Source organism: Psammomys obesus, unplaced genomic scaffold (assembly GCF_907164565.1).
Source record: "Psammomys obesus unplaced genomic scaffold, mPsaObe1.curated_primary_1811, whole genome shotgun sequence".
Classification (NCBI taxonomy): domain Eukaryota; kingdom Metazoa; phylum Chordata; class Mammalia; order Rodentia; family Muridae; genus Psammomys; species Psammomys obesus.
Genome location: NW_026596069.1, coordinates 14,365,764 through 14,391,973, shown reverse-complemented (window position 1 = coordinate 14,391,973; position 26,210 = coordinate 14,365,764). Strand labels below are relative to the sequence as shown.

General features: G+C 40.3%; 1 protein-coding gene across 1 annotated transcript in view; it reads right to left on the bottom strand.

Moving 5' to 3' along the window:
- Positions 1 to 26,210, bottom strand: part of Klhl14 (kelch like family member 14) — a 102,127-nt gene that overhangs the window by 10,137 nt on the left and 65,780 nt on the right. The window contains exons 3-4 of the mRNA XM_055625626.1: positions 13,423 to 13,512; positions 3,442 to 3,520 (exon numbers count right to left, since the gene is read on the bottom strand). Of these exons, the coding sequence (XP_055481601.1) occupies positions 3,442 to 3,520; positions 13,423 to 13,512 (169 nt within the window). The remainder of the gene's footprint in view (positions 1 to 3,441; positions 3,521 to 13,422; positions 13,513 to 26,210) is intronic.

The following is a 26,210-nucleotide window of genomic DNA, read 5'->3' as shown; positions in this document are numbered from 1 at the left end:
ATCTATCTATCTATCTATCTATCTATCTATCTATCTATCTATCTATCTACCTACCTATATCTATCATCTATTATTTATATATTCATCATCATCTATTCATCTGTCATCTGTCATTTATCTGTCCATTTATCATTTATATATTTATATATCTATATATTAATCATGCATCTTATCAAATTATATTTATCCTAAAGTATAGACCAAATTGCTGTAATCTTAACTTAGTTTGAATTGTTGGCTTACATCATCAAGTTAAAAACAATAGATTTTTCAAGGTGAATTTTGTCTCCCACGGTTTCTCCAATAATGTTTGAGGCAGAATCCGTTCCTAAATATAAGATCCAAATAGCTTGTTTTTGTCATTATGATTTTAACTAAATGTATCCATTGACAATTTCATGCATGTATATGATGCATTCCTCATATCTCCGCACAGCCCTCTCCTCCTTATAAACCCCTTTCCCAAGATCATGTCCTTTTGTTGTGTCTTGTGACCCGCTGAGTTTAACCAGGGCCCTCTGCATGAGGACAAGTTTGGAACTGTCAGCTGGAGCCTGGTGGGCTCACACGTGGGTACATCACTGGACCTGTCATCATCCAAACACAATTGGGGTTCATGGATCTTTATCCTTCCTTGCCGAACTATTGGTATTGGAGGATTCTGGGAGAAAGTAGTCACTGGCTTCCATTATGTACATTTAAAATTGCATTTCCAGTTAATCTTTGGCTCATAAACTCATTGCCAGAAAACATGGTGTTTGTGAGCTCATCCACGTTTGAGTAATCCTAGAGGCCATATGTCTAACTGCCTGCTGAACAGGGAGGCTACTCAGCAGTTCTATTACACCTCACTGGAAGATCCCACTGGCTGAAATAGCCTAGGAATCTGTTCCCAGCTCTATAAGGGTGATTTACCCCTGAGATGACTTCCCAGACATTTTCTCCTACTCTGAATCAATCTGGTAACTTGTCAGCACAAGATGACTTAGCACTGGGGAAGGAGAATAATAGAAACAGGTAGATGAGGAATTTCTGGTTTGATTCATGATTTATGTCCTGTAAAATTAACTTAAATGTTTCAGTAAGTATCTCTGATCTGGACTTTCTCATCTATCTTGGCTTTCTTCCTCCTATGTGTAACTACCACTTAAAGCATCAGTGGTTGTTGCTGCTTTGGATGGAAACCTGTCAATGGCAGAAGACACATTTGATTTGAAGTAATGGATTGCTGCCTGGGGCAACCAGCCTCCAGGAGAGATGGTGCTGGAAGGCCCCTGGATATTTGTGAGCTCTGTGTTTTTCTACTCAGCTCTGGAAGGAGCTGTTTGCCCTATCAGCTTGATTGTTCTAAATCTTGAAACAAAAGAAAAAAAGAAAGAAAGAAAGAAAGAAAGCTTCTTTTACTGAGGACCTGACATGAAATACCATAATGACTTCGAGAGAAACGCTAAACAGTCCATTCTGTCAACGGTGGCTGCCGGGCGCCGACAGACCATGGCAGGTCTTTTTGTCAGGTCAATGAGCTGCTAAAAATTGTCTAAGTAGGACCTTGCCATGATAGGCCACCCTGCCTCAGAGGAAGTCATTATAGACTATCAAGTAAACAATACACATTCCAAAAAAATTACTAATTAGGTTTTGTAGCAATACTTTCCATCCTTAGGGGCTCTAGAGTGAGATAATTGACCGCGACGTGAGTTATGCCTCCCAAGCTGAAGGCATGAAGGTTAATTATCATGGTGTACAGCCCCCAGCAAAGGGGACGGTGGTGATGAGAGAATGACATTTCAAACATGTGTTGATGATTCTTTTGAAAATAGAACTTTCTAGAATGGTCTTGATTAAAGGGCAAAGTGAGACAGTTACTATAACAGTCACCAGGAACTCACCCCACCTTCCCCCCCCCCAAAATGTGATGGAGTGTGCTGGAGAGAGACAGCGGGAAACTCCTGGCTCTCGAAGTCTGTCAGATATGGATCTACTTGGTTGGCAGTATTTCTTGAGGTACAGTGGAGAGAGGGAGAGAGGTTTTCCTAAGTGAGCTCATGGTGCTAAGCACACTGTCAGGATACTTATAGCTTATCATATGCATTCTCCTCAAGGAGTCTCATCTTTTATCTTATTATTTTGGAGGATTGTTTATATATTTGGGACAGGGGTCTTACAGTACAGCCCAGGCTGGCCTCCAAGTCGTAAGCTGTCTGCATCAGGCTTCTGAGTGCTGGATTTGTAGTCATGTGCTACTGTGCCCATTTGAGAGAGTTTTAATTCATTTATATGGGGTGGGAAGATATTGAGCCTCTTAATACATGTAAATATATTCATACTATCTTGCTGCAGAAATGCCCATTTGGGCATAAATGCTATTTCATGAAGATTACCTTTAACATGAAATTTATGCTAAGGATCTAATTTGATCTCAGTGAAATCTACTTGAATGATGAAATAGATGTGAAAGTACTTCATTTTTTGAACAGGAAAGAAAAAGGATGCAGCCAATCACCTTTCCCCTAATTCTTGATGATGAGGAGGAAATAAGTTATAATTTATTGTCATCTTCTTACTGGGCAATTTACTTACAAGGATTTCAAAAGAGTTAAGTGCTTAAAATCTAACATGTATACACATTATCATATGCATACAAAGACATGGCGCTATGATTGAATATAGCCAGGAGAAATAAAATACTCATATATACTATCCATGCTGTCTTTTGGTAGCTGAGACACTAGGGTGAGCCAAGTATCCTGTGTATGACAAAATATGATGACTAATTTTTGTTTTGTTTTGGGAGACAGGGTTTTATGTAACCCAGACTGGCCTTGAACTTACTATGTACTTGAGCCTAGCCTTTTAAATTTTGAATCATCTTGCCTCCATCTCCCAAGTTCTGGGATTACAGGAATGTGTCAGCATGGTCAACTAGGACCATTTCTTTAAAAGGTAATAAATGACCTGTTCTTGGAAGAGGCACATACAGATGATTGGAGTTCTTAGAATATTAAACTTAAATACAGATTTAAGTTTAAATTTAAGTTAAATCTCAAGTTTTGATGTTAAATATTAATTTTAATATTGAATACTTCAGCACTTACTATAGAAGCTTTTGCATTGCCACACAGACTGCTATGAGGGTGGAAGTCCATGTTTTGAGGACTTAGATACAGTGCCACTGGTAAGAATCATATGACCACTGGCTACACAGTCTGTCCCAAAAATGTTATCACTATGGTCTAAGAAGATACTCTGCAGGATTTTTTATCCTATGTTAGGACAAATAATTGCATTAACACAGTTATAGCAATCTAACTTGGGAAGGCCAAGGTTAGTACTTTGCCTCATGTGTCTTTCATGGAGTCTGCTCAGCGTTCCTTATCACGTATCACCTGTGTTTCTGTACAGCATTTCTACACACCTCAGACTAAGGAAATAAACACTTACCTTTCTTGCATGGGTGGAAGTTGGATCCAACTATTAAATCGGGGATCATACCGGCTGACAAAATTTGTACTATGTTTTCCTGTAAAAAATACATTTGAGACATTTAAAACTTCAATTTCTTTCTTGCTTTGCACATTTATCAGTTTTTAAAATCTCTGTTGTCAGGTTTAACAAGCATGAATTAAGTTAAGGGAGTCTTTGGCACCACATGGGAGGCAGAAGGCACTTCCTCAAATGTGTTTCCTTTTTCCTCTTTCTACGTATCGTTGTGGAATGACTCAACCCAATCAAGCATACCAAAAGCAAGCATATTTGTTAAACTATTAGCACATTAAAATATTTTTTGGTTTTTTGATATTTTTATATTTTAAAAAGAAGTTATTGTACAAGTTTACACTCCCTCCAGGAGGAGAGTTTCCCTTTCTCCACATCCTCTTCAGCACGTGTTGTCACTTGAGTTCTTGATCTTAGCCATTCTGATGGGTGTAAGGTGAAATCTCAGGGTCACTTTGATTTGCATTTCCCTGATGACTAAGGATGTTGAATATTTTTTAAGTGTTCCTTTGCCATTCAATATTCCTCTGTTGAGAATTCTCTGTTTAGCTTTATACCCTATTTTTTAATTGGATTACTTAGCTTGTTGGTGTTTAACTCCTTGAGTTCTTTATATATTCCGTATATTAGCCCTCTATCAGATGTAGGGCTGGTGAAGATCCTTTCCCAATCTGTCTGGCACTTTCTCAGACAATTAGGAATAGTGCTACCTCAAGATCCAGCTATACCACTCTTATGCATATACCCAAAATATGCTCAAGTATACAACAAGAACATTTGCTCAACCATGTTTGTAGCAGCTTTATTTGTAATAGCCAGATTCTGGAAACAACCCAGATATACTTAATTGAGGAATGGATACAGAAATTGTGGTACTTTTACACAATGGAATACTACTCAGCAATTAAAAACAAGGAAATCATGAAATTTGCAGGCAAATGGTGGGAACTAGAAAAGATCATCCTGAGTGAGGTATCCCAGAAGCAGAAAGACACACATGGTATATACTCACTTATAAGTGGATATTAGACATATAATATAGGATAAACATACTAAAATCTGTACAGCTAAAGAAACTAAGCAAGGAGGGCCCTGGGTAAGATGATCAATCCTCACTCAGAAAGGCAAATGGGATGGACATCGGAAGAAGGTGAAAACAAGGAACAAAATAGGAGCTTACCACAGAGGGCCTCCGAAAAACTCTACCCAACAGAGTATTAAAGCAGATTAATGAGACTCATACCCAAACTCTGAGCAGAATGCAGGGAATCTTATGAAAGAAGGGGGAGATAGAAAGACCTGTAGGAGACAGGAGCTCCACAATGAGAGCAACAGAACCAAAAAATCTGGGCACAGGGGTATTTTCTTAGACTGATCCTCTAACCAAGGGCCAACCATGGAGATAACCTAGAACACCTGCACAGATATAGCCCATGGCATTTCAGTCTCTAAATAGCCTCCCTAGGAAGGGAATCAGGGACTGTCTCTGACATGAAATCAGCAGCTAGCTCTTTGATCACCTCCTCCTGAGGGGAGTCAGCCTTACCAGGCTACAGAGGAAGGCAATGCAGCCAGTCCTGATGAGACCTGATAGGCTAGGGTCAGTTGGAAAGGGAGGAGAACCTCCCCTATGAGTGGACTGGGAAGGGGCATAGAAAGAGAAGAGGGAGGGAGAGTGGGATTGGGAGGAGATGAGGAAGGGGACTACAGCTGGGATACAAAGTGAATATATTGTAATAAATTAAAAAAAATAAATTGTGAAGGAAAAAAAAGAAGTTATTGCCCCCAAATTTTCTATTTTAGAAAATTTCTTGTGTGATATTTCTAGATAGCCTATTTATTAATAAATTTTCATTCTAAAATATTATTCTATATATTATTATAATATAATAATATTATAACAATATTATATATTATTATATTATATATTCATCACTTGTCATGAACTGCCAACAAATTAATTAATTATAATTAATATAATTATATATTATTATATTATAATATTCATTCTAAATATATTTTCTAGAGAAATAATGATACTAGCAAACTTAAGAGATAAGTAAAATATTTTCCATATACTCAAGTCCCACACATGCTTAATGCCCATTATTAGCATTTATTTTTACTGACCCAAGAACCCTACTGTTGAAGAGACTTTTGCCTTTCCATGGAAATAATAGCAGTTGACAATCAGTCTTGAATCGCTTATCACAGAAGCTCTGTGTGTGCATCTGGGAGATGCACCATTGCTGTGACGTAAACACAAGTGCATCTGCTGAACCGGGAAGCAAGCGTGAGTCTTCTGAGCTGCTTAACCAGCTTATCCCCTCTGTTGAGCTTAAAAAGCACATTAGCGCGCTTCCAAGGTATTAAAATGAGTCTTATTTTGCATACATATTGACACCAAAGAGAGAAATGCAAGTGAAAAAAAAAACCACACACACTGTGTTTTCCATGTGGTAGCCAGCTCACACCCAAGGCCTCAACCTGAAACACTGTCTTTCTTCATGATTTGTCACTCGGCAGTGGGTACCAGGAATGAATAGAATGTGTACGTATGTGTGCTCAAATGTCTGAGGCATGGTCATGTTTGAAATCTATCATAAAGGTTCAGCCAAACAACATCTCTTTTTGTACAAGAGAAAGTGCATCACTAAGAATGAGTGCTTTTTAGCCTGAGTTCTTAGATGTAAGGTCACACAATTTGTTGGATTGACAAAGGCTAAGTAGAAATTGAGTAGAAACTAAGGAGAGAAGTTATGGACTCAGTTTTGTACTTAACCCAGAACAGCCTACAGCATGTCAGAAGGAGGTAGCTGCTAAACTAGCGGATGAGTAATATTACCACTGAAAGTTTGGGAGGCATTAGTTCAGAGTTACTATTTAAATGTACTGGAGTGGGTGAAACCACCTAAGAAAAGAGGTTGGAATTGGAAGATAAAGGGTCTAAAAAGTGACCTCTGCAGTGAGAAAAAAAAGAAAGAATGATATTTTGAAAGCCAACTTAAATGGTGTTCGTAGAAGAAAGGAGGAGCAGCTCTGAGACTCTGAGGCATGTGGGTGGCCCTGACAAGTGTTGCTTCAGGGAACTGATGTTGAGAAAAGCCAACAGAGCCAATTCAGCAGAGACTAAGAGATAAAGACACAGAGGAGAGAGCAGCATAATGTTTCCCAGGACTTCTGAAACCAAGAGAAGACCAAACTAGAAGACACAGTATCAAGAGAATGTTTGATGATAATTTTTTTTTAATTTTTTAAGCTCAAGAATACTGAAAAGTCCTTGAGCAGGCAATTGGGACCAAGGAACAAACATTAGATCTGTATATACACAGAACAACAAGAAGAAAATATGTAGTATCATGGTGAGAATCTAAATTGTCCTCAGAAGCCTGTGCCTTGAAGGCTTGGTCCCTAGTGTTGCTGGGAGAAGATTGGGTTTCAAGTGTGCTAATGTCATCGTCACTGGATTAATCTAATGACACGGAAGGGAGACATCAAGTCCTTACTTGAAAGAGTGACTGGGAAAGTGGTCTTCTCAAAAGATACCCTGGTTTTGAGTAGATAGGAAATTGATGAAACCGCTCAAAGGGGATGTCAAGGGATTCTAGGGATTGTGTGGACGTGAAGTTAGGAGTTCCTTCCCATGTGGAAGTGTTGGCAGTTCATGACAAGGGATGATAAATTGAATTTTATCTGGTGACTCACAGAAAGGTAAGAATGATAAGGATGACCCAGAAACTTCAAGTAGGTAGGCTACAACTCAAGTAAGGGCCATGTCCGCAGTAATTTTTTTTTTGAGGGGAAATTTCTCTGTAGGAAGATATATTATTTTTGGTACTCAAGTTTCAAGGTTAATTCCCAACTGCATCTGAAGACTAGATATGCCTACAGGAGAACCCATCCACCATTGGTAAAACTGCTTCTCTATGATGTCTGGCTCAGAATTTCTGTTTGGAAGAAGGAATATGCCACTTCTGGCAACCAGCTGGAGCATGGCTTCATGTACTAAGCAGCAGTGGTACTAACCAGAAGGCTTCATTTCTTGTAGAGTGGAAGTAGAGCTGACTCAGAGAAAAGACTCAATAGAGCCTGGTTTGAAGGGGTTTGAGATTAGAGAGCATGTCTAGATGCAGGCATGGTGGTGTGCAAAAGGGGCAGGTGAGGGAGTGGGAAGATAAAAAGGATGGAGCTCTGAGGGTGGCAGAGAAAAAGCAGAGGAGATAATGAGCTTCCTAAGAAATAAAAGTAAGTTAAAGTGGGCTTCTTATCTGCTGTCCTGGGGCTTACTGTTGAGACCCCTCTAAGACCTTGAGAGTGGTGGCTACACATGATAGAATTTTGGAGAATAGTTTACCCTGCCCACATCTTCTTTTTCTCTCTTCTCTACCCTCTACCCTTCTATCTCCTCTCTTCTTCCATTTTTTTCCTATAATTATTCATTTTCTCCCTCCTCTTCTTTCCTGTTCTCCTCCCCTCTTTCCCCCTCTTCTACTCTCTCCTCTTCTACCCTGTCTTTCCCTCCTCTACAGCTTTTTCCTTTCATTTCCAGTTCCTTTTGTTCCCTACTTCTTCCTATCTTATCCCTTCCCTTCAACTTCCTTTTCTTTCATCACTCTTTCTCATTTTCTCCCTTTCACCTATCTCATCTTTCCTTCACCTTCCATTCCAGTAGGGTTTCAGGAGCAGTCTAGACTGGTCTCAAATCTTATATCCTCCTATCCCCTCTTACGTTGTACTGGGATTTTATGCTTGCCCTATCAATGTAGGTCTTCATTTTCTTTCTTAGTCTTCCTTCTCTTCTTGTGATGAAGCTCATCACCAGACACCACTGATGACTAACAGTATGTGAAGAGATAAGTGAGGAAATGGGGGGCAGTTTCCAGCCAATGGTGGGGAACAGAATAGGGAAGGAAAATCCCCTCAGCTGTTTGAAGATTAATTTTAAGTGGTAAATTTAAATGAAATTTCTACATATTCTCATTAACATATATGCATGTTAAATACATTCTTATTACTAGGATGTGGAGCAAGTTGACAGGAGGTAACTTTTACATAGTAGCTAAGTAGAACACTTTGCATGTATAGTGTTTATTGGCCCAGTAATTAATGTTTTCTGAGTTCTGTTTTTTCTTTTATTTTTTATTTTTTTAATATTTTTATTTTTAAATAATTTTATACATTCACTTGTATCCCAGCTGTAGCCCTCTCCCTCTTTCCCTCCCAAGCCTCCCCTCCCTCCCTCATCTCCCTGTCCCCTTCCGAGTCCACTGAGAGGGGTGTCCTCCTCTCCTTCCATCTGGCCCTAGCTTTTTAGGTATCTTCAGGATGGTTGTAATGTCCTTATCTGTGGCCCAGCAAGGCTGCTCTTCCTCGGGGGGTGGGGGGGGAGGGAAGGGGAAGCTCAATGAGCCAAACATTGCATTCATATCAGAAACAATTCCTGTCCGCCTTACCAGGGAAACCCACTTGGATGCTGAGCTACCATGGGCTATGTCTGAGCAGGAGTTGTAGGTTATATCCATGCATGGTCCTTGGTTGGATAAACACTGACTTCTGTTTTTGGTCTTGCAATAAAGATCACCAATAAATGAAATGATAGTTCTGCTTGATGAAGTGCATCCTTATGTTTTACAATCTGAAATTCATAATTTTATATTTTGCTCAGGATATACCGCTCATAAAGTATTTTCATATGAATTAACAGTGAACTTGAGCTCTCATCTTTAGAACAGATATGTGTGCATAACAGTTGAACCATGTGTTTAATTGTTCTCTTGAATAGAGATTATATAAAAGTCTTCATATTAGCATAAGATATTTATCTTTTCTGTTAGTATTAGTTGCATAGGGCATCATAATATGAAAATTCTGCTTTCTGAGAGGTTCAAATCCTTTTAATGTCTTTACTAGATTTGTAATGATTAGAGGTCTTTGTGAACAAGTGGGAGCCACTTCCCACTGATTGAGCGCTTCAAACTGTGCTTGACTAGGTGGATGGGAAGAGCTGAGGTGAAAGACAATGTAATAGTTGTTATAGACCAACACCCTAAAATGGGACAAATCTATGGAAGAATCAGTTCCTTTCCTTTTGTGAGCACTGTCTCCCTACAAGGATACTCTTTGGGCTTATTCTCCTTACATAGAAAAACTTTAGCTGTCATAAATTACAGCTCACAAGATATTTCTGAAGATTAATTGAAATTTAGCAAAAAATAATCTTTGGCTGAAATACTGAGAGCTCACCAGCTATTACTACTAATGTTGTCAAAGTCTACTGTGGTTGACCAGATGAATGGAGTTTGTAGCTACATGTAATTTATGGAATTCTGGTAAATAGGTCAGTTCTTTTAGAAATAGATGCAGCCCATTTTCTAGCTGTAATGTTGGCTGATCATGGCCACAGATAGAGCCTTCTTTTAATAGACTACCTTGCACTCTGCTCTTATCTTCCTTCCACCTGGGGAAGATGCCAGTCAACAACTTTTTAGGGTGTTTTTAATTAAAAAACACTTTTAATGGGCACAAGGGACCAAGGGCTAGCTTACTTGCCTCTGGAATAACCAGCTCCCTCCTGTTTAAAGGAGCCAAATTCCCATTTGGAAGTTTCCAAGATTCCAAGAAAACTGAATTTTCTAGAGAGAACTGCCAGGCTTGTAACTGAGGGTAATAGCGAAGTTTACATACAACACATAAAGCTTTACCAAAACTTCACTCTGAGCTTCTTAGCAGCTAAGACAGACGAGACGTTGATTGGCATGTTCAGTGACGCTGATCACGCACACACAAGCACATCATGTCTTGGCACTCTGGGATGACAAGAAACTGCCGTGTGAGTCTTTATATGGTGTGCACTGAGGTTCCAGTGGGTGACTCTACCAGTAAGTGCGATTGTGGATTGATAGCTTTTCTGCCGGAGTGTGTTCATGCAGGGTTTTCGTCCCGCTTGCTGTTTCCTTCAGGTGTAGGTAGAGTGAACTCAGTAGAGTCAAATGGTGCAGTATGACTCTCTGAATTAATTCAAAGGAAAAAATTCCAGATCCTCTTGGCTAGAGGTAGAAATATTCTCTGAATTCTCCCCAACTTTCTGCCTAGTTCTCTGGGATACGTTTTAGATTTGGGGTTGAAAAGCAAGCAGACAATAGTTATATTTTTCAGAGGTGTGCATTGATACGTGTGTGCATGCATTTGTGTGCAGAAGCCAGAGGTCAAGCTTAGATATTGTTCCCAGGGACACACTGTGACAGGTTTTTACTAACTTGGGCTTGAGCAGGGTAGGCTGGCTAGTGCGCCTCAGAGACCCAACTGTCTCCAACCCAAACTCAGCACTAGAATTAAAAACGTATACTACTAGGGCTAAACTTTTCTAAGTGTCCTGAGGGTCAAACTCAGGTCCTCCTGCATGTACAGCAAGCACTGAATCATCCAAGCTGCCATCCCTGGCCTCAGCAGCTGGTTTTATCAGTTGCTCATTAGGATAACACTTGGAATGTGATTGTTAGGACTGTGGAAAAGTGCTTCCACAGCATGAATGAGGCCAAGGTTTAATCCCCAGCACTGAAAATAGAAACAAAACAAAACAAAACAACAGTCAGGTGCCATGGCTCATGCCTGTAATCCCAGCACTTGGAAACTGAGGCAGGACAACCGTGAATTTGAGGCTAGCCTGTGCTACATAGTGAGACTTTTTTTTTCTTTCTTTTTTTTTTTTTTTTTTGAGAGGAGGACTCATATGTGTAGAAAGTTTTACATTTTGTTTTGTTTTTGAAAGCTGAGTTGTGGTGGGGGATTTATTACTCTAACAGGGGCCTGTGGAAGAGTAGCAGGGAAGTGCCTGTGGTCTGAAATATGACATCTTAAACTTTTTCTTTTTAGTTTAGGGTTTTTTTTTTAACGTTTATTTATTTGTGTATGTGTGGGTTTTTTTTGTTTGTGCATGTATGTTTGTGTGTGTGTATGTTAGGGGGTGTGCGTGTCATGGTACACTTCTAGAAGTCAGAACAGCCTGTGGGAGTCAGTTCTCTCTCTCTCTCTCTCTCTCTCTCTCTCTCTCTCTCTCTCTTTATGATGTAGGCTCTTAGGGTTTGAACTCAGATTATCAAACTTGGCAAAAAGTGCCTTTCCTGGCTCAGCCATCTTGTGGGCTCACTGTTTTAGCTTTAATGAGGTCCTCTGAAGAATGTTTCACAGACTCTTTACTTATTAAATAAATCCCGTGGCTGTGTGGTGTGATTGCTTATGGACTCTACACAGGTATGATCCCTTTACTTCTAATACTGAGGTACAACAAAGATGTGGAGCCTGAAAACATCCTCTCTGTGTGGGATCTTGTGTGTGTGTGTGTGTGTGTGTGTGTTGTGCACTTGCATGTGAGCACCAAAGGACAAGCTCAGCTATTATTCCTTTGGTGCTGCCCCTCTTGATCTTTCACGTAGAGTCTCTCACTGGTCTAGAACTTACCAGGTAAGCCAGGTTGACTGTCCAGGGATCCCTAGAGAAGCCACCTGTCTCCTTATCCCCAGTGCTGGGCAGGAATAGCCCACCATTCCTACCTTTCAAGTTTTTTACAAATCTGATTTCTGGGTATTGAAACAGGTTCATGTGCTCGCAAGACAAACGGTTTAGTGACTAAGATGTCTCCCCAGCTTTGTCTTTTTCTTATGAGTGGGCAGCCTGGCTTGTTCTTTGAAGTTTTCTAGAGGGAGCAGATGTTGTGATTTTTTATACAATTTTCCTTGGTGTAGATATGGAAAGAGAGCATTCACAATGAAATATGTGCAGGCTCTGTAATTTCTGTGGGATGTGATGAGGCTTTTCAAGTAGAAAATGTGTACCTGCAAGCTGCTTGATGGCTTCTCAGTCATAATTATATCTGTAACACAGAAGGCTACAACCATGGCTCCTCCCTTACTTGCAAACTTTCTAAAAAACACCACGATCACTCTGCATATTCTGCACTGTTGTAGAATAAACAAACAGTGTTGTGTTTGGTTTGGGATGTGTGTTAAAAGGTTTCATTTCATTTAGGAAGGAATTACACTCATAGGAAAGATGGCGGACCTCCTATAAAAGACACACTTGCAAAGGCTGCAGTGAGGACAGTGGGTGCACTGGTTTTGAGGTCCTACCTGCTGCAAAGGAACTTGAACCAGAGTTCCATCCTGCATGAGTGAGAGAATGCTTATCACAACATTGTTCTCATATGGACAGAACGTGAGGAGAGTAGTGGGTGAAGATCTGAACAGCTGAGGCTGACTCAACCTTCCCCTGGGAAGTCCTTGCTTCTGCCTGTGGCGTTCCTCAGGGGATGGATAAGGAAAAGGGCCAGGCGTCGCTGTGATGTTAAATCCCCAGAGGACTGGCACATGAATGCTCTGTTACATATGTCCTCAGCTAGCTCCACGAGTACCCTCCCCTGCCTCCATCCGCTAACCTCAGGACCTTTTCATTGCCCATGTTACCCAGAAATCTATTTCCAATGCTAAGTATAAAAGGGATGGATAGTAATCCTTTTTACAGTGTGGGTACTTGTTCAGCAGAGCTGGCGTCTAAATGAGTGGTTTACCCAAAGCGCATCTGCATGCTGAAGGTCTGGCGCACAAGATGACTTAGCAGATGGGAAGTTTAGGAGGAAGACCTGATGAGAAGGCCTAAGTTCATCAGAGCCATGTCCTAAGGAGTTACTGTGGGGCCCTGCCCACCTTATCTTTTTCTGGTTCCACTGATGGAATAACTGTTCTTTGTTCAGTCTTCCAGGGTGGGCCACCATCCACTGACCCCATCAAAACTGAAGTACACAGTTAGTGTGCCTTCAGACTCTGAGCTGGATGAGTCATTTCTCTTTAGCATTAGTTGCCTCAGAGATTTCACTGGAGTAACACACAGCTGAGTTGTACAAAGCAGCCACAATTAAAGCTGTTCAATAGTTACCATTTGGATTCCATTGGTCCTCTCCACCCAGCACGAACAGGAAGTTCTCCACCTCTACAACGCAGTGGTGGGCACTGTTGTAAGGCATAACTGGAATCAAGAAAAAAGGACATATAAAAATTTCCTGCTACGTACTTCACCAAAGTGCGTACAAAACACGAGACTCCACCGACAGGCAACAGCACGGCTACCCACAACTCCTATGATCCACACAGCCTGGCTCAGTGGTGTGTTCCCGGCAGTTTCAAGCCCAACCCTTTTTGATTAATTCTGCATAATGTTATTCCAGGGATTAGTCAAGAACAACTTGCATGCTGCTTTCCATCCTTGAGTTCTCCTCATCAGCCCAATCGTGGAGGACGCAGGGTCTATGGCAATGACTGACACTCCCAAATGGTCAGGGCTGGCAGCCACTTCTCGAGAGAACTAATGCTGAATAATGTGGAACCATTTGCTGGCAATCTTTCCACAAACAGACTGGGGTGCTGGGTGGCTTTCTACTCCACAGCATCGAGCAGGCTGAATTTCCATACAGTTTTAAGTTTTTAAATTAAGGTCCTGCTGATTTAATGCCTCCTCCAAATGTATATGCTTAATTTCCTGTACAATGTCATTAGCAGCACAATCACACAGTTTCCATCTATCTGCATCGGAGCTCTTCTGTAACAAAGATGAAAACTGTCAGGAATGTCACACATATCCATTCTCCTCCACTCTCATTCTTTCTGCACCCAGCTGCAGAGGCCTGCGTGGAGGGCTGTTATTCATAAGCCCACAGAAGCCAGGTTTTTTGCCATTTGCATCTTCTTTGCAAAGTCAGAATGTACCAAGCACAGCGCTGCTGTCACCTTTGGTGTTGTGCAGTGGTGGTCGCTGCTGGTAGAGTATCATAGGGTGATTGTAGATGCATGGGACATTAGTTATCATATGACATGCAGTGGTTTGGGCCCAGTGACACCAGTAGGAAAAATGATGTCCTTGTTCAGCTCATCATATGGGCACCTTAAATCTAGGTGAGGACAAATGGGGAGGTGATGTGCCTGTTCAGGCAGGGAACTTATTGCTTGACACGGATCAACAGAGCACTTAAGAAACCAGTGCAGTGAGAAATCAATATGAATCCCAGCCAATTCTTGCTCTGAGCTCCTTTGCCAATGCAGAGAGAAAGGGAGAGAGAGAGAGAGAGAGAGAGAGAGAGAGAGAGAGAGAGAGATGAGAGAGGGAGAGAGAAGGAGGGAGAGGAGAGGGAGAGAAAGAGAGAAGGGGAGGGAAAGGGAGGGAGAGAAAGAGAAAAGGAAGGAGGGGGAGACACACACACATACACACACACACACACACACACACACAGAGAGAGAGAGAGTGCTTATTGCATAACTGACGGGAAACTATCTTATACCTGACTCATTTTGAGGGACATAGATACATCTTTCATTTCATTGTGTTTAATTATCTCCTAGCATTCTCAGAGATGACTTACACTGGTAATATATATGAATAAAAATAGAAGGAACCAGGCATGACTTTAAGAAAGAGAACTCAGAATATAGTTCTGTAAGTGCACCATTTAAGATTCTTACTAAAGTGCCAAAAGGTTGTAAGAATTCTGATTCGTAAATTAATATTTACTGTGACTATTTATTTCATCTGAAGTTATAGCCATGAGAGAAAAAGTATTCGTATGTATATGCCTGATTTAGAGGGTGGAAGAAAGGTCTAAAGTGGCTTGTGCAGACTATAAATTACATCAAGGGACTTCATTAGCTTAAGAATGTCCTTAAACCCCCAATGCTCACTTTAATCTTTGGAGAATGCTCTCTACTGATAGGTCTTGTTGAGTCATGACTCTGAATTCCTTGGCTTAAATTATCTGTTAGCTCACTGCTCAACTAAGTTTGATTATGTTTGGAAGCTATATTTTAAATGTCAAATTAATTAACTCACTACACCTTGAATTTTGATAACTTTTCTAAACTACTGCAAAGAAAACTAGGATACCCCATCCCTTGCTAGGACTGGATGTTTCAGCTTGACATAATGTCCTCTGACCTGCGTGACCTTACACAGCCTTAGCTGCCATTGGATGCATCTAGTTACATATGACATCATGCAGATGTGGAAGCCAGCAGCTCAATTCACGCATTCCATGGCCAACCAACATGCTTCATATACTTACTGAAAATTTTTGATTAGCTCACTGTCCAAATCTTTTTTTTTTTTTAAATACAGAAAATTTGTGTTTTCTTCTCTTTAACAATGAGCCCAGCTTCATATAAAACGAAATCTCTGAAAATGTAGCAACACTTGTGTTTGCTCCTGCTGTGCATTTGTTCCCATTCAGGCAAAAATTAAGTGAAGGAAATAATACACGATTTATTCCTAAGCCTCTTTCGCATTTGATTACCCCTATTGTTATGCTTTGTGCAAACAAATGAAGCTATTGCTCTAAGCTAACTACCGAACTCCTCAAAATCAGGGCAAAAGAGTTCTTTAAAGTCCTAATGGAATGAGTTTGTGGGGGTATTCTTATTTCTCCACGTTTTTATTTTTGCTTGACAATCTTGAATATTATATTTCTTGCTTGGGCATTTCAGTATTCACAATCTTGAATTATTATCATTTCTGAATTCTTACTGTGAAGTGGAAGGCTATAAGTAGACACAAATGACTCTATGAGATTATCGCTGAATATAAAGCACTCCCAAATTTATTACAAATAAAATATTTGATCATTGTTCGCATGTTGAAAGAACTCTAATTCCATTAACTTCTGCCTAAACCTGAAGGAAAGTAAAAGTAAACCGGGCAAGGAACAAGAGCCAGCAGCCCACTTAAAAGGCCACGTGCCCTGCACACACTCTCCTTTCAAGTCACCCCAAGGCCACCCCTTCTCCTTTGCAGACTTCACTAGTGGTGGACACCTGTGTGTGTGCACAAGCAGGTGGTGGAGGAGGTCGGCCCTCCACGTCACGCACAGCCTGCTCAGAGTTTTTAGCGTGTCAGTCAGTGAGTTAGAGGGAAAGGGGACAGTGAAGCTAATCAGGATGAAATGAGATTAAAGGCTGTCTAATTTTACAGCAACTGTGATCCATCAGCCACTGTGAAAGTGACAGTGGAAATGAGTGATGGGGACAGACAGGTGGGGCTGTACATTTCACTGATTTATCCTCAAATGCACTGGGCCTTATTTTATTGAGTGAACACGACCGCATTTATCAAGTCTGTCATCTAAAGCCACTTCCCTCCATTTAAAAAGGTCACTTTACTCTGAGGGAGCAGGAGAGAGGCACTTTCAAATCAGATTTAAAATCGAATAACACATGTTTATAAGTGCCCTTCTCGAGGAGCCTCAACTTTATCTCACACAAATGAGTTGTGATGGAAGGAGAAGTGGGATAGAAGCTAGAAAATCACAGAAGGAAACAACTTTGGTAACACAAGGGTCTCTAAATCGTCAATGGGTCTCTAAATCTGAGGCAGTTTATACCATTTTCTTTTCCTTTCCAATCCCATGTTTTATTCTGATTTGAGGAACTCAATCAAACATTTGCTAATATTTAGTATTTTAAATTAAGTAAGTAGAAAGCGGTAGAGTGACGCCATGAACGTAAACCCGGGAAAGAGCTCATCACAGTATTGAGCCTGTGGAGTGACTGATCCTCGCCTGGGAAACAGAGGTCAGCAACTGCTACGAGCTGGATCTCGGCTGCAATGAACGCCTACACCTGTTAATTGTTTTCCCATGATTTTAAAGCCATATCAATCTCAGACACGCAGCCTTTCGCCCCTCCCTGTACTGCTGCAATAAAATGCTTCAGGATGCTGGGCACGAAACCATGCTTGGTTTAGAAGTGAGCACTGAATCCTCATCGTGTGATGTGTTGCTTTTTGTGCCAATAACCACACTTGCCGCTGACCATGTGCTGCATGTTAAATTGAATGCCTAATTATGTTTGTGTGTTTATCAGCATTATATCTCTGGAAATGCATGTGTTTAGCCCTCGCTATGAATTTGTCCCCATTTAGGGGGGAAAAAAAAGAATCAGATGAACTGACTAATTCATGATATTAAAATTACAATGTATGGTGAAAGAGATCATGTCTCTACCTGTATCTATTTACCTATATTTATTTACCTATATACATTTAACTGTGGATCAGGCATAATTCCACCACCTTATTTCTAGGGGACAGGCTGAGGTCTTGGGAGGCGGAGTCACTTGTTGAAGGTCATACTCAGCTGATGACTACCACAGCTCAACTCCAAACATGGGACTGTCTGGACCCCGACCCACGCTCTTATGCATTTCACTCTACTGACTTCCAATAGGTATGTTCAGCCAACCAGAAAATAATTGCTGAGTACCTGAGTGTTCAATGATAGTGTCCCTGAAATCCACCATGTATAATTTTTATACGGCGTCATACATTAAATGTGCTTATTACTTAGATGTTTAAGATGCATGTGCCACTTCGAATGTGTTTCTGTACATGCAAATATTAAACTGACTTGTTTTCGTGAAGTAAGATGTGTTTTGATTAGCATGCACCTACTGTACAAAGGTTTTCATTATGATGTTTAAAACATGCACATAGTATATTTCGATCCTATTCATGCCCTCTGTTATGTTTTCCTACCTTCCCTCTTCCCCCCTTTCTATTTCTGTGTCCTAAATAGCCCCCCTTTTACTGTAATGTCGATTCTTTCCTACCCTTCCTGGACTCCACATATGACAGAAAACACACAATAGTTGTTCTGAGTCTAGCCTCTTTCCCTTAACATGATGATTCCCAGTTCTACTTTTTTTTTTTTTCCCTGTGGGTAACACGATTTGTTCTTTCCGAGTGACTAGAACCCTGCTGTGTATACACATTACCTTATCTTTATTCATTGTCTGCTGTTGGTCATATGGGAGATTCCATGATTTGGCTACCATTGCTTCAGTAAATATGGATGGTGCCGGTGTCTCTATTCCATGCTGCCTTTGTTTTTGAGGGTGAATATCTGCAAGGAGCTGTATTTTATGGACATCCTACTTTATGGATCAAGTCCCTCTACAACGAGTTCCATAGTGGCTAGACTAAGTCACATCCTTATCAGTGATGTATAATTATTCCTCGCACATCCTCATCCTTTACTCCTAGAATCCTCACTGATAATTTGTGGCTTCTTGTTTACTTGATGACAGCCACTCTGGAGGGAGAGAGAATCCCAGTTTCATTCTGACTTACATTTCCCTATTGGCCAACGGTTGAAAATTTTTTTTAAATGTGTTTATTGGCCGCTGTATTTCTTCCTTCAAAAAGAGACTACTGAATTCACTTGCCTACTAAAATGCAGTGCATTTACTTTATGGAGTCAGAAAGAGCATACCAGTCCATGAAGATAAGTAGAGTCTTCTGGCATGGGTTATGACTATTTTTAAACATGTAGTACCTGTTTCAACCTTGGATGTACAGGCACAGGGAGCATCTGCCGGCATAGCAAGTGTCTAGAGGGCTCGCTTCTGTCTCTGAAGGCCAATGCACATTAATCTGTCTCTTCCCAGGTTCTAGCTCTAGGAAATACAATTATCTTCTAGTAGAAAGCATAGACATCTCACACACAGCATTCGTGAACATCAAGTGAGAGGTTACTTGAGCCAAGCCCAGAGTATAGGATTGCCAATTCAATGGGAATTTAAAGTTTGTTGTTTAGATATAACAGTTATGGGGACCTTGATATCCTTGTGGCTTCAGAAAACAAGCTTAAAACCAGTCCAAAAGTTTTTAGGTAATCAATTATGTACACACACACACACACACACACACACACACACACACACACACACTTATATGTAATAAGTATGTGTTCCTGAACCTTAGCCAGTCAGTTTTCTGTCATGGAGGACATAACTGGAACTCTGTGCTTGGCTTTTCCTTTCAGAAAGATTACATATATTAGGTTTCTTTATTTATATGTTTACATAATGATACTTGTCATTGAGCCTAGGACAGATTGCATGATAGACAAGCATTCTACCACTAGGCTATATCCAAGCCATTTTTCTAGTTCTTACATCTTGTATTTAGGCAGGGTGTCACTAAGTTTCTTGAACTGGCCTTAAAGTTGTTAACTTCCTGCCAGTCTCTCCAGTGGCTGGAATCATGTCTGTGTCTGGGGGCATTTTCTCTAACACAAACAGAAACATTATCCTGAGATACACTTTAGCATTTTACTGTTTTGTAGTAGAGTGTGTCCATTCAGTCCTCATTTGCTGCACGTCCACTCCACACCAGACAGAGCTGCACCTGCTGGGAACTCTGGGAACGGTGTGTGGAAGATGTCTACCCAGAGAACACACATCACATGTAATAAAACGGGTGTTTTGCCTCAAAAGTTAAGTGCAATGAAGGTATGGAAATGAAGACTGGGGTGAGGGAATGATGAAGGTGGGGAGTTCTGAAAGAGGCTGGGAGATGACCTTCTTCTGAATGGTCAAGTGGATGACCTTGGTGAGAATTGACTGTAGTGAGGACACCGTGCAGGGAGCAGTAATGGGAATAGCAAGTGTAGAGGTTCGGGGTGCTGGTTGGGGATGTCTTCAGATCAGTAGGACACCAGCACAGTGGAATGTGAGGCCAGGTATAGAAAAAGGATACAGAACAGAGCACTGGATGCTGGCGGGCACAGTCAGGCGATGACTCTATGCCTGTCTTTCCTATATCACACAGATTCAGGCTCTATTACTGATTGTGGCCATTACTGGTGGCTGTTTCTTGATGCATTCAACAAGCACTTACTAAATATTCTTTATGTGCAGATACTTTTCTACTGATAATGTGGCAAGGGATGAAGCTCCAAATGCCCGTCCTCCCAAAGTACATCCTGCCTTATGGGGAGAAAGGACACACACAAATATAGAAATCAAGATGAGCGGGCTGGATGATGGCTCTGGTGGCAGCCCTACCTGTCAGGGAAGGTCTGTGTAGGTGAGTGATATTTAAAGATGAATTTAAAGAGTGCAAAGAAGCTATCTGCCAAAATGCAAGGGAAAGGGCCCACAGAGGTTCAGGCATGGGGTGAGGTGAATGGTTTGAGAACATAGAAAACTCTGGGTGGGGCGTACATAGAGGAAGTGATGTCAGCTAGAGACTGGCACAGGGTTCGTAACGAGTTAGGAAAACTTCATGCTTGTTCTAAGCTTGATACGATGACATTTGAGGAATTCGGTGGAAGAGTGACGCAATTATTTAGCTTCTAAAACAACACTAGGGCTTTCACTGATTAGAAAAGAAGAGGAAAATCTCCATAGCCCAGCTGATGAACAATGGGGACATAGCCATGGCTGGTGAGAGGAATGTGTGTTGATAATTGCTGAAAACTGAGAGGAATAAAAACTGGGACAAGAACAACTGAAAACCATGGCTTTCCAGGGACCTCGGACAAAAGGCCAAAAGCCAGTACAAAAATATTGATCACAGTCGCTGCCATCATTTTCTAGCATTTTCGTTTCACTTCAGGCTGCAAGGTCCACAAAGGCCAGGGCTACAGTCTTTTCTATTCAAAAAAATAAAATAAATAAAATAAAATAAAGTAATTGAGTGAGAAAATCAGTACATTGTTATTGTGCATATTTCAGAAAGAGAGTAAGTCCCAGAGAGGCCAGGAAAGGTGCAGGGTCCTTTTCTGAGAGGAAATGGAGAAGTGGATTGGAAGGGGAGAAAGAGGAGATAGAGGAAGAGACTGGGAAGAAAGGAAAAAGGGGAAACTGTGGTTGGGAGGTGACACATGATAGAATAAAAAAGAAAAGAAAAGAGCAGGAAAGAAAAGTGCAGGAGACCCAACCCAGTTGCCCCATACGTCTCTCAGTTACTGTTACCACACCATGTCGGCTTGGGAACTGTTTTTATATGACTTGGCTTTCTTATAAAACTTCTAATTGTTCTAGTACACTGATTGAAAGAACCACATAGCCATTCCATGTGATGTATACTGCGCACAATTTATATGCGTATATATATATATATATGTTTATAATAGCAACAATATATGTAATTAATAATATCTAAACATATGATATAAATATATTTTATATATTATATTACATAATATACTAATCATATTATATTTCTATAATATATAAATTTACATTACTATTATATTAGTATATAATTAACATATTTGCTGCTATTATTGTATTGTGTGTATACAGCATTGTGTTAAGGACCTTTTACACACACACATACTCGCACACGCATGCACACATGTACACGCAAGAATTTATGTTCAGAGATGAATTCCTCTAAATGGAACTTTTGAATCAAAGAATGGGCGCCTTTTTCATGTTGATAAACCTGTCACATTGCACTCCACTTTACATGACCTGTTGGCTGGTAGTGAGCAGCTGGTATCTAGTTAAAATTCAAATCTGCATTCATTTATTAAGGTGGAGAAAGAGAATATTGTCACACATTTAAAGTCCATTTGTATTATATACATTCTTCTATTGGGCTGAAATTTCCCGATACAATTTGTTCTATATATAAATACATGAGTTTTGTTTTTAAGGTGTTTTTTTCCCCTAGGGAGTTATCTAAACAGGAAAAAAATAAATGATATTTTGGAAGCACAGTATTGCTAAAATATGTATTGTAAAATATTTACTCATTGAAGCAAATTCAAATAGCAATTACATGCTGCTGAAAAAAAATGTAACTTGAAAGGAAGATGCCTCACTTTCACAATAGTGAATGAATAATCCTTGTCATCAGATCCTGAAGGGTGTAAAAAAAAATCTCATTTCTTCAATTTTATGGCAAACACATTTGAAAAACAAATGTTTAAAAAATTTCTAGTTAGTTTCATCATACTATTTAATCTATTTGTAAACATCTAGCAAATCTGCTAATGTTTTTAGAAGTAGAATGTATACAAAACATTACATCTTATTAGATACTTTATAGATATTGTTAAATAATTAATGTATAACTATATATCTTTAAAATGTGGTGTGTGTGTGTGTAGGTCAGAGGTGGATGTTGGGTGTGTTCTTCAAACATTGTCTATATTGTTCTTTGAATTAGGGTCTCTCTCTTAGAACCTGGCACTCCTGATTAGCTAGTTTGGCAGTCTGGGCAAGCCCCTCCATCCTCCAGTCTATGCTTCCTAACTCCAGAATTACAGATGCACAACAATACCACCATTTCTGGCTTTTTACATGGGTGGTGGGTATCTGAACTCGGGTACTTACACTTGTACAAAATGCTCTTTACATACTAAACCACTGCCCAGCCATACTCTTCTCCCTTTTTTCCTGCTATGCTTAGGTCGTGCTACAACTGGAAACTAGAAATAGATGGAGGAATTTTGAATATTCGGGTGTACTTTAATTACTATGGACAGTCTGTAAAACCGACCTCCTGGAAGATCCACATGGTCTGAATCTGGTGAATTCTTCAGAGGGTCTCTAATTTGCCCAATATTTTCCCACACCTTTTCTCTCAATTTGTTTTGCACACAACGGGCTGAGATCCACGTACTAGAAACAGTTTTATTTAAGTGGCTTCAAGATACATAAATTAAAAAAAATACATTAGATTTAGGGGCCACATGAGAACTGAGAGAGCTTTGTTCCCTTTCACAGTTCAAGGTCATGTCCAAGGGCATCTTCTTGACTACAGGGATTGCTTTAGTGCTCCCATCCTCTGTGAATATCAGCACAAATGCATGCCATTACCGTATCATTTTCCATACGATGAAACAGTATACGAAATGTAGCTGTCTTTCGCTTGTTAAGGGATCTCTGAGCTCCTTGAACCAGATTGTATCATCTTAGGAACTTCATGATTAGCACAGAACCACAGGACATGGTGCTCAATCAGTCTCTGGAATCCCTCTAACTGCTACACATGACAAAATATTCAGAATATTAATGAATCAATAAATACCAGTGGCGTTAATGAGTGAATGTTTGTGATAAAGAAAGACTGTGTGATTTACTTCTTTGGAAATTATACAAAGTATGTGCTGGAGAAATGGTTCGGCAGTTAAGAATACTTGCTGATCTCCTGAAAGAGCAGAGACCCGCGCCTGGTGACTTGTGGGCAGTCATAGTTACCGCTCCAAGGGCTCTAACTCTCTCTGTTGATCTCCCTTAGACCTGTGCTCACTTGTACAAGCCCACACGCCAACACATGCACACAACTGAAAATCAGATAAATAAAAAGGTGAAGTATTTCAGAGGTCTTGGAGAGCAGAAAATGGTGAGACATATCTTAGACCAGAGTCCTGGGATTTCTAAGATAAACATTCCCCCCCCCACCCCGAACACAAAGGAGGGCCATAAATTCTTCAAAGATTGGTCATAGATTTCTTCCTAGAAGTATCATAGCACCTACTTGTGCTAAGGTTGGAAGCTTTCAATATATCCTTATTGATGTAGTTTTACTCTGATTATTCAGCTGGGAAGTGCTAATAACTGTAAGACGAAAGCAACTTCAAACAAGAAAATAGTTTTTTTGTTTGTTTTGTCGGTACTGGGAACTGAACTTAGGACCTCATGCATGCAGGGCAAGTGCTCTGTCACTGAGCTACATTCACCGGTAGTTTTAAGTGGGATTCTGTTAGTCATTTAAATGAAGCTGGCTTCCAGAGTCTTGTTTTTTTCTTAGTTAGAAACACTTATATTAATACGTTCCCCAAATTTAGTTGCATTATTACAATATCAGCTGTTTTGGACACATCTTGCTGTGTTAGCTATGACTCAAATACATATTTAATAATTTATTTTACTTTATTTTTTATGTGTATGACTGTTTTACCTGCATGTATGTCTGCATCACGTTCATGCCTGTAGAGGCCAGGGGAGGGTGTCAGATCCCCTGGAACTGGAATTACAGATGGTTGTTAACCACTATGTGGGTACTGGGGCTTGAACCTGGGTCCTTTGGAAGAACATCAAATACTCTTAACTGTTCAATCAACTCTTCAGACCCACAGTTATGTTTAGAGGGTAAAAATAGTATCTGAGAAGGAAAGCAGAAATCCCTTGCAAAGATGAATCTTATTCTTGTTTTTCGGTACATCTTTCTCGTCTCATTCTTCAGAGACACGCTGAAGGAACATGCTAGTGCATGGATATCAGCATTCCCCTCCCCCCAACATAATGGCTGGCTGGCCACATTTAACTGGAGCACTCAGAAATGGCAGCTTTATTTTCTCTACTTAAATAAAATTAGTAAAACGCCTCAATGAATCAAGCATCAACATATTGCTTAAATGTTTGAAGCTAAAGTGCTTGACAAAAATCAAGAGAATGGGGTGACTTTCACTGTGCATAGCATGGCAACAGGGTAGCAAAAATGATTGTTACACAGTACAGTTTAAATTTTCTTCCTGGGATCAGAAGGGGGCCTGTCAATATAATTAGGGCTTACGATAGACACCTTCTGACGATCGCGGGCTCTCAGTGTTGGAAAGTGAGCACTGGTGGTTTGCGTGGAAACCTATGAGGTGTGAGATAGTCCTTCCCTCATTCATTACACTCAAAAATATTCTTAGCCATTGATTATTGTGCTGGATTCTAGTGTGTACATAGCAACTGGACACAGTTCCTGTTCTTCACAGCTTACGGAAGGAGAGAGGAAGGGAGAAGGAAGGAGAGAGGCAGAGAGACAGAGACAAAGAAAAATGGAGAATGTGAATGAGAAGGGCAATACATGCGAAGGGGAAGAAACACAGAAATGTCTAGGGAGAAAGTTGCTTTAAGCCAAGTCACAGATATTTTTTCCAGACAGTGACAGAAGAAAAAAATCATTATTAATAAAGGTAACACTGTTTCAACAAATACTAATTCATTGAGCTCCTAGCATGTACCAGAATTGGGCTAAGCTCTATAACACCACTTTGATTTTAATTGGCTCACTTCTAAAACAGTCACATTTAAAGTGAAATTCATTAAAATATTCTCATATTGTAATCATAGTTTTTACTGCCATAATGTAATTATAATATTATCTTTTATGGAGGGGTGAAAAAATTATCTTTGGAGAGAGGAACAAATTAAAGGGATGGACTTTGGCTGTCCCTAAAGACAGCGATTCTTCTTCCTGACTCAAATTCTCTTCTGAGACAATCCGGTAGTCGTGGACTCTGCTCACATCTCTTGATGTGTGGATCCACCATGTTCTTCTAGGAGCAGTTGGTACCATACAGAAACTGTGAACAATCCTTTTTATACCATTTGCTGTACCCGTCACCACGTCTCATCCTGACTTGGTGTACTAATGGTGGCTTTGCATTTATTTGATTTTCAAGAAATATCACTGCAAGGCTTCAGAAGGATTGGTCCCACAGTCCTCTGTGGGCAATTTCACGGTGTGCACAGGGCATGTGAATACCAGAGCAGCTGGGCCGGGAGATCAAGGTTATACTGAGTCAACAGCTTGTCCATACAAGTCAGATAAGCTCCAGGTACTTGCTGTGGCTACGGTAGGTGACATAGAACTGCTTTTGAGACTGTTCTGTGTCCTCCATAGCTGTGTGTGGATCAGAGGTCATAAATATGGAGATAATATGATGAATCCATGTTCTCATTTTTGGCACTGTTTTTTTTAGCTGCAAAACTAGATATGCATTTCATTTTAAGTGATGCTTGTTTATGAATGTAGTCACGAAGGTGTACAAGTACTTGGCATTTTCCAGCCTTAGAACACAGGTAGGAACCCTAATTCTTAAGGTGTGCATCAAACTCTGTCTTTCTAGCAGTGTCCCCCAACCTGGCTCTGACTGGTACCATGCTATGCGTGTG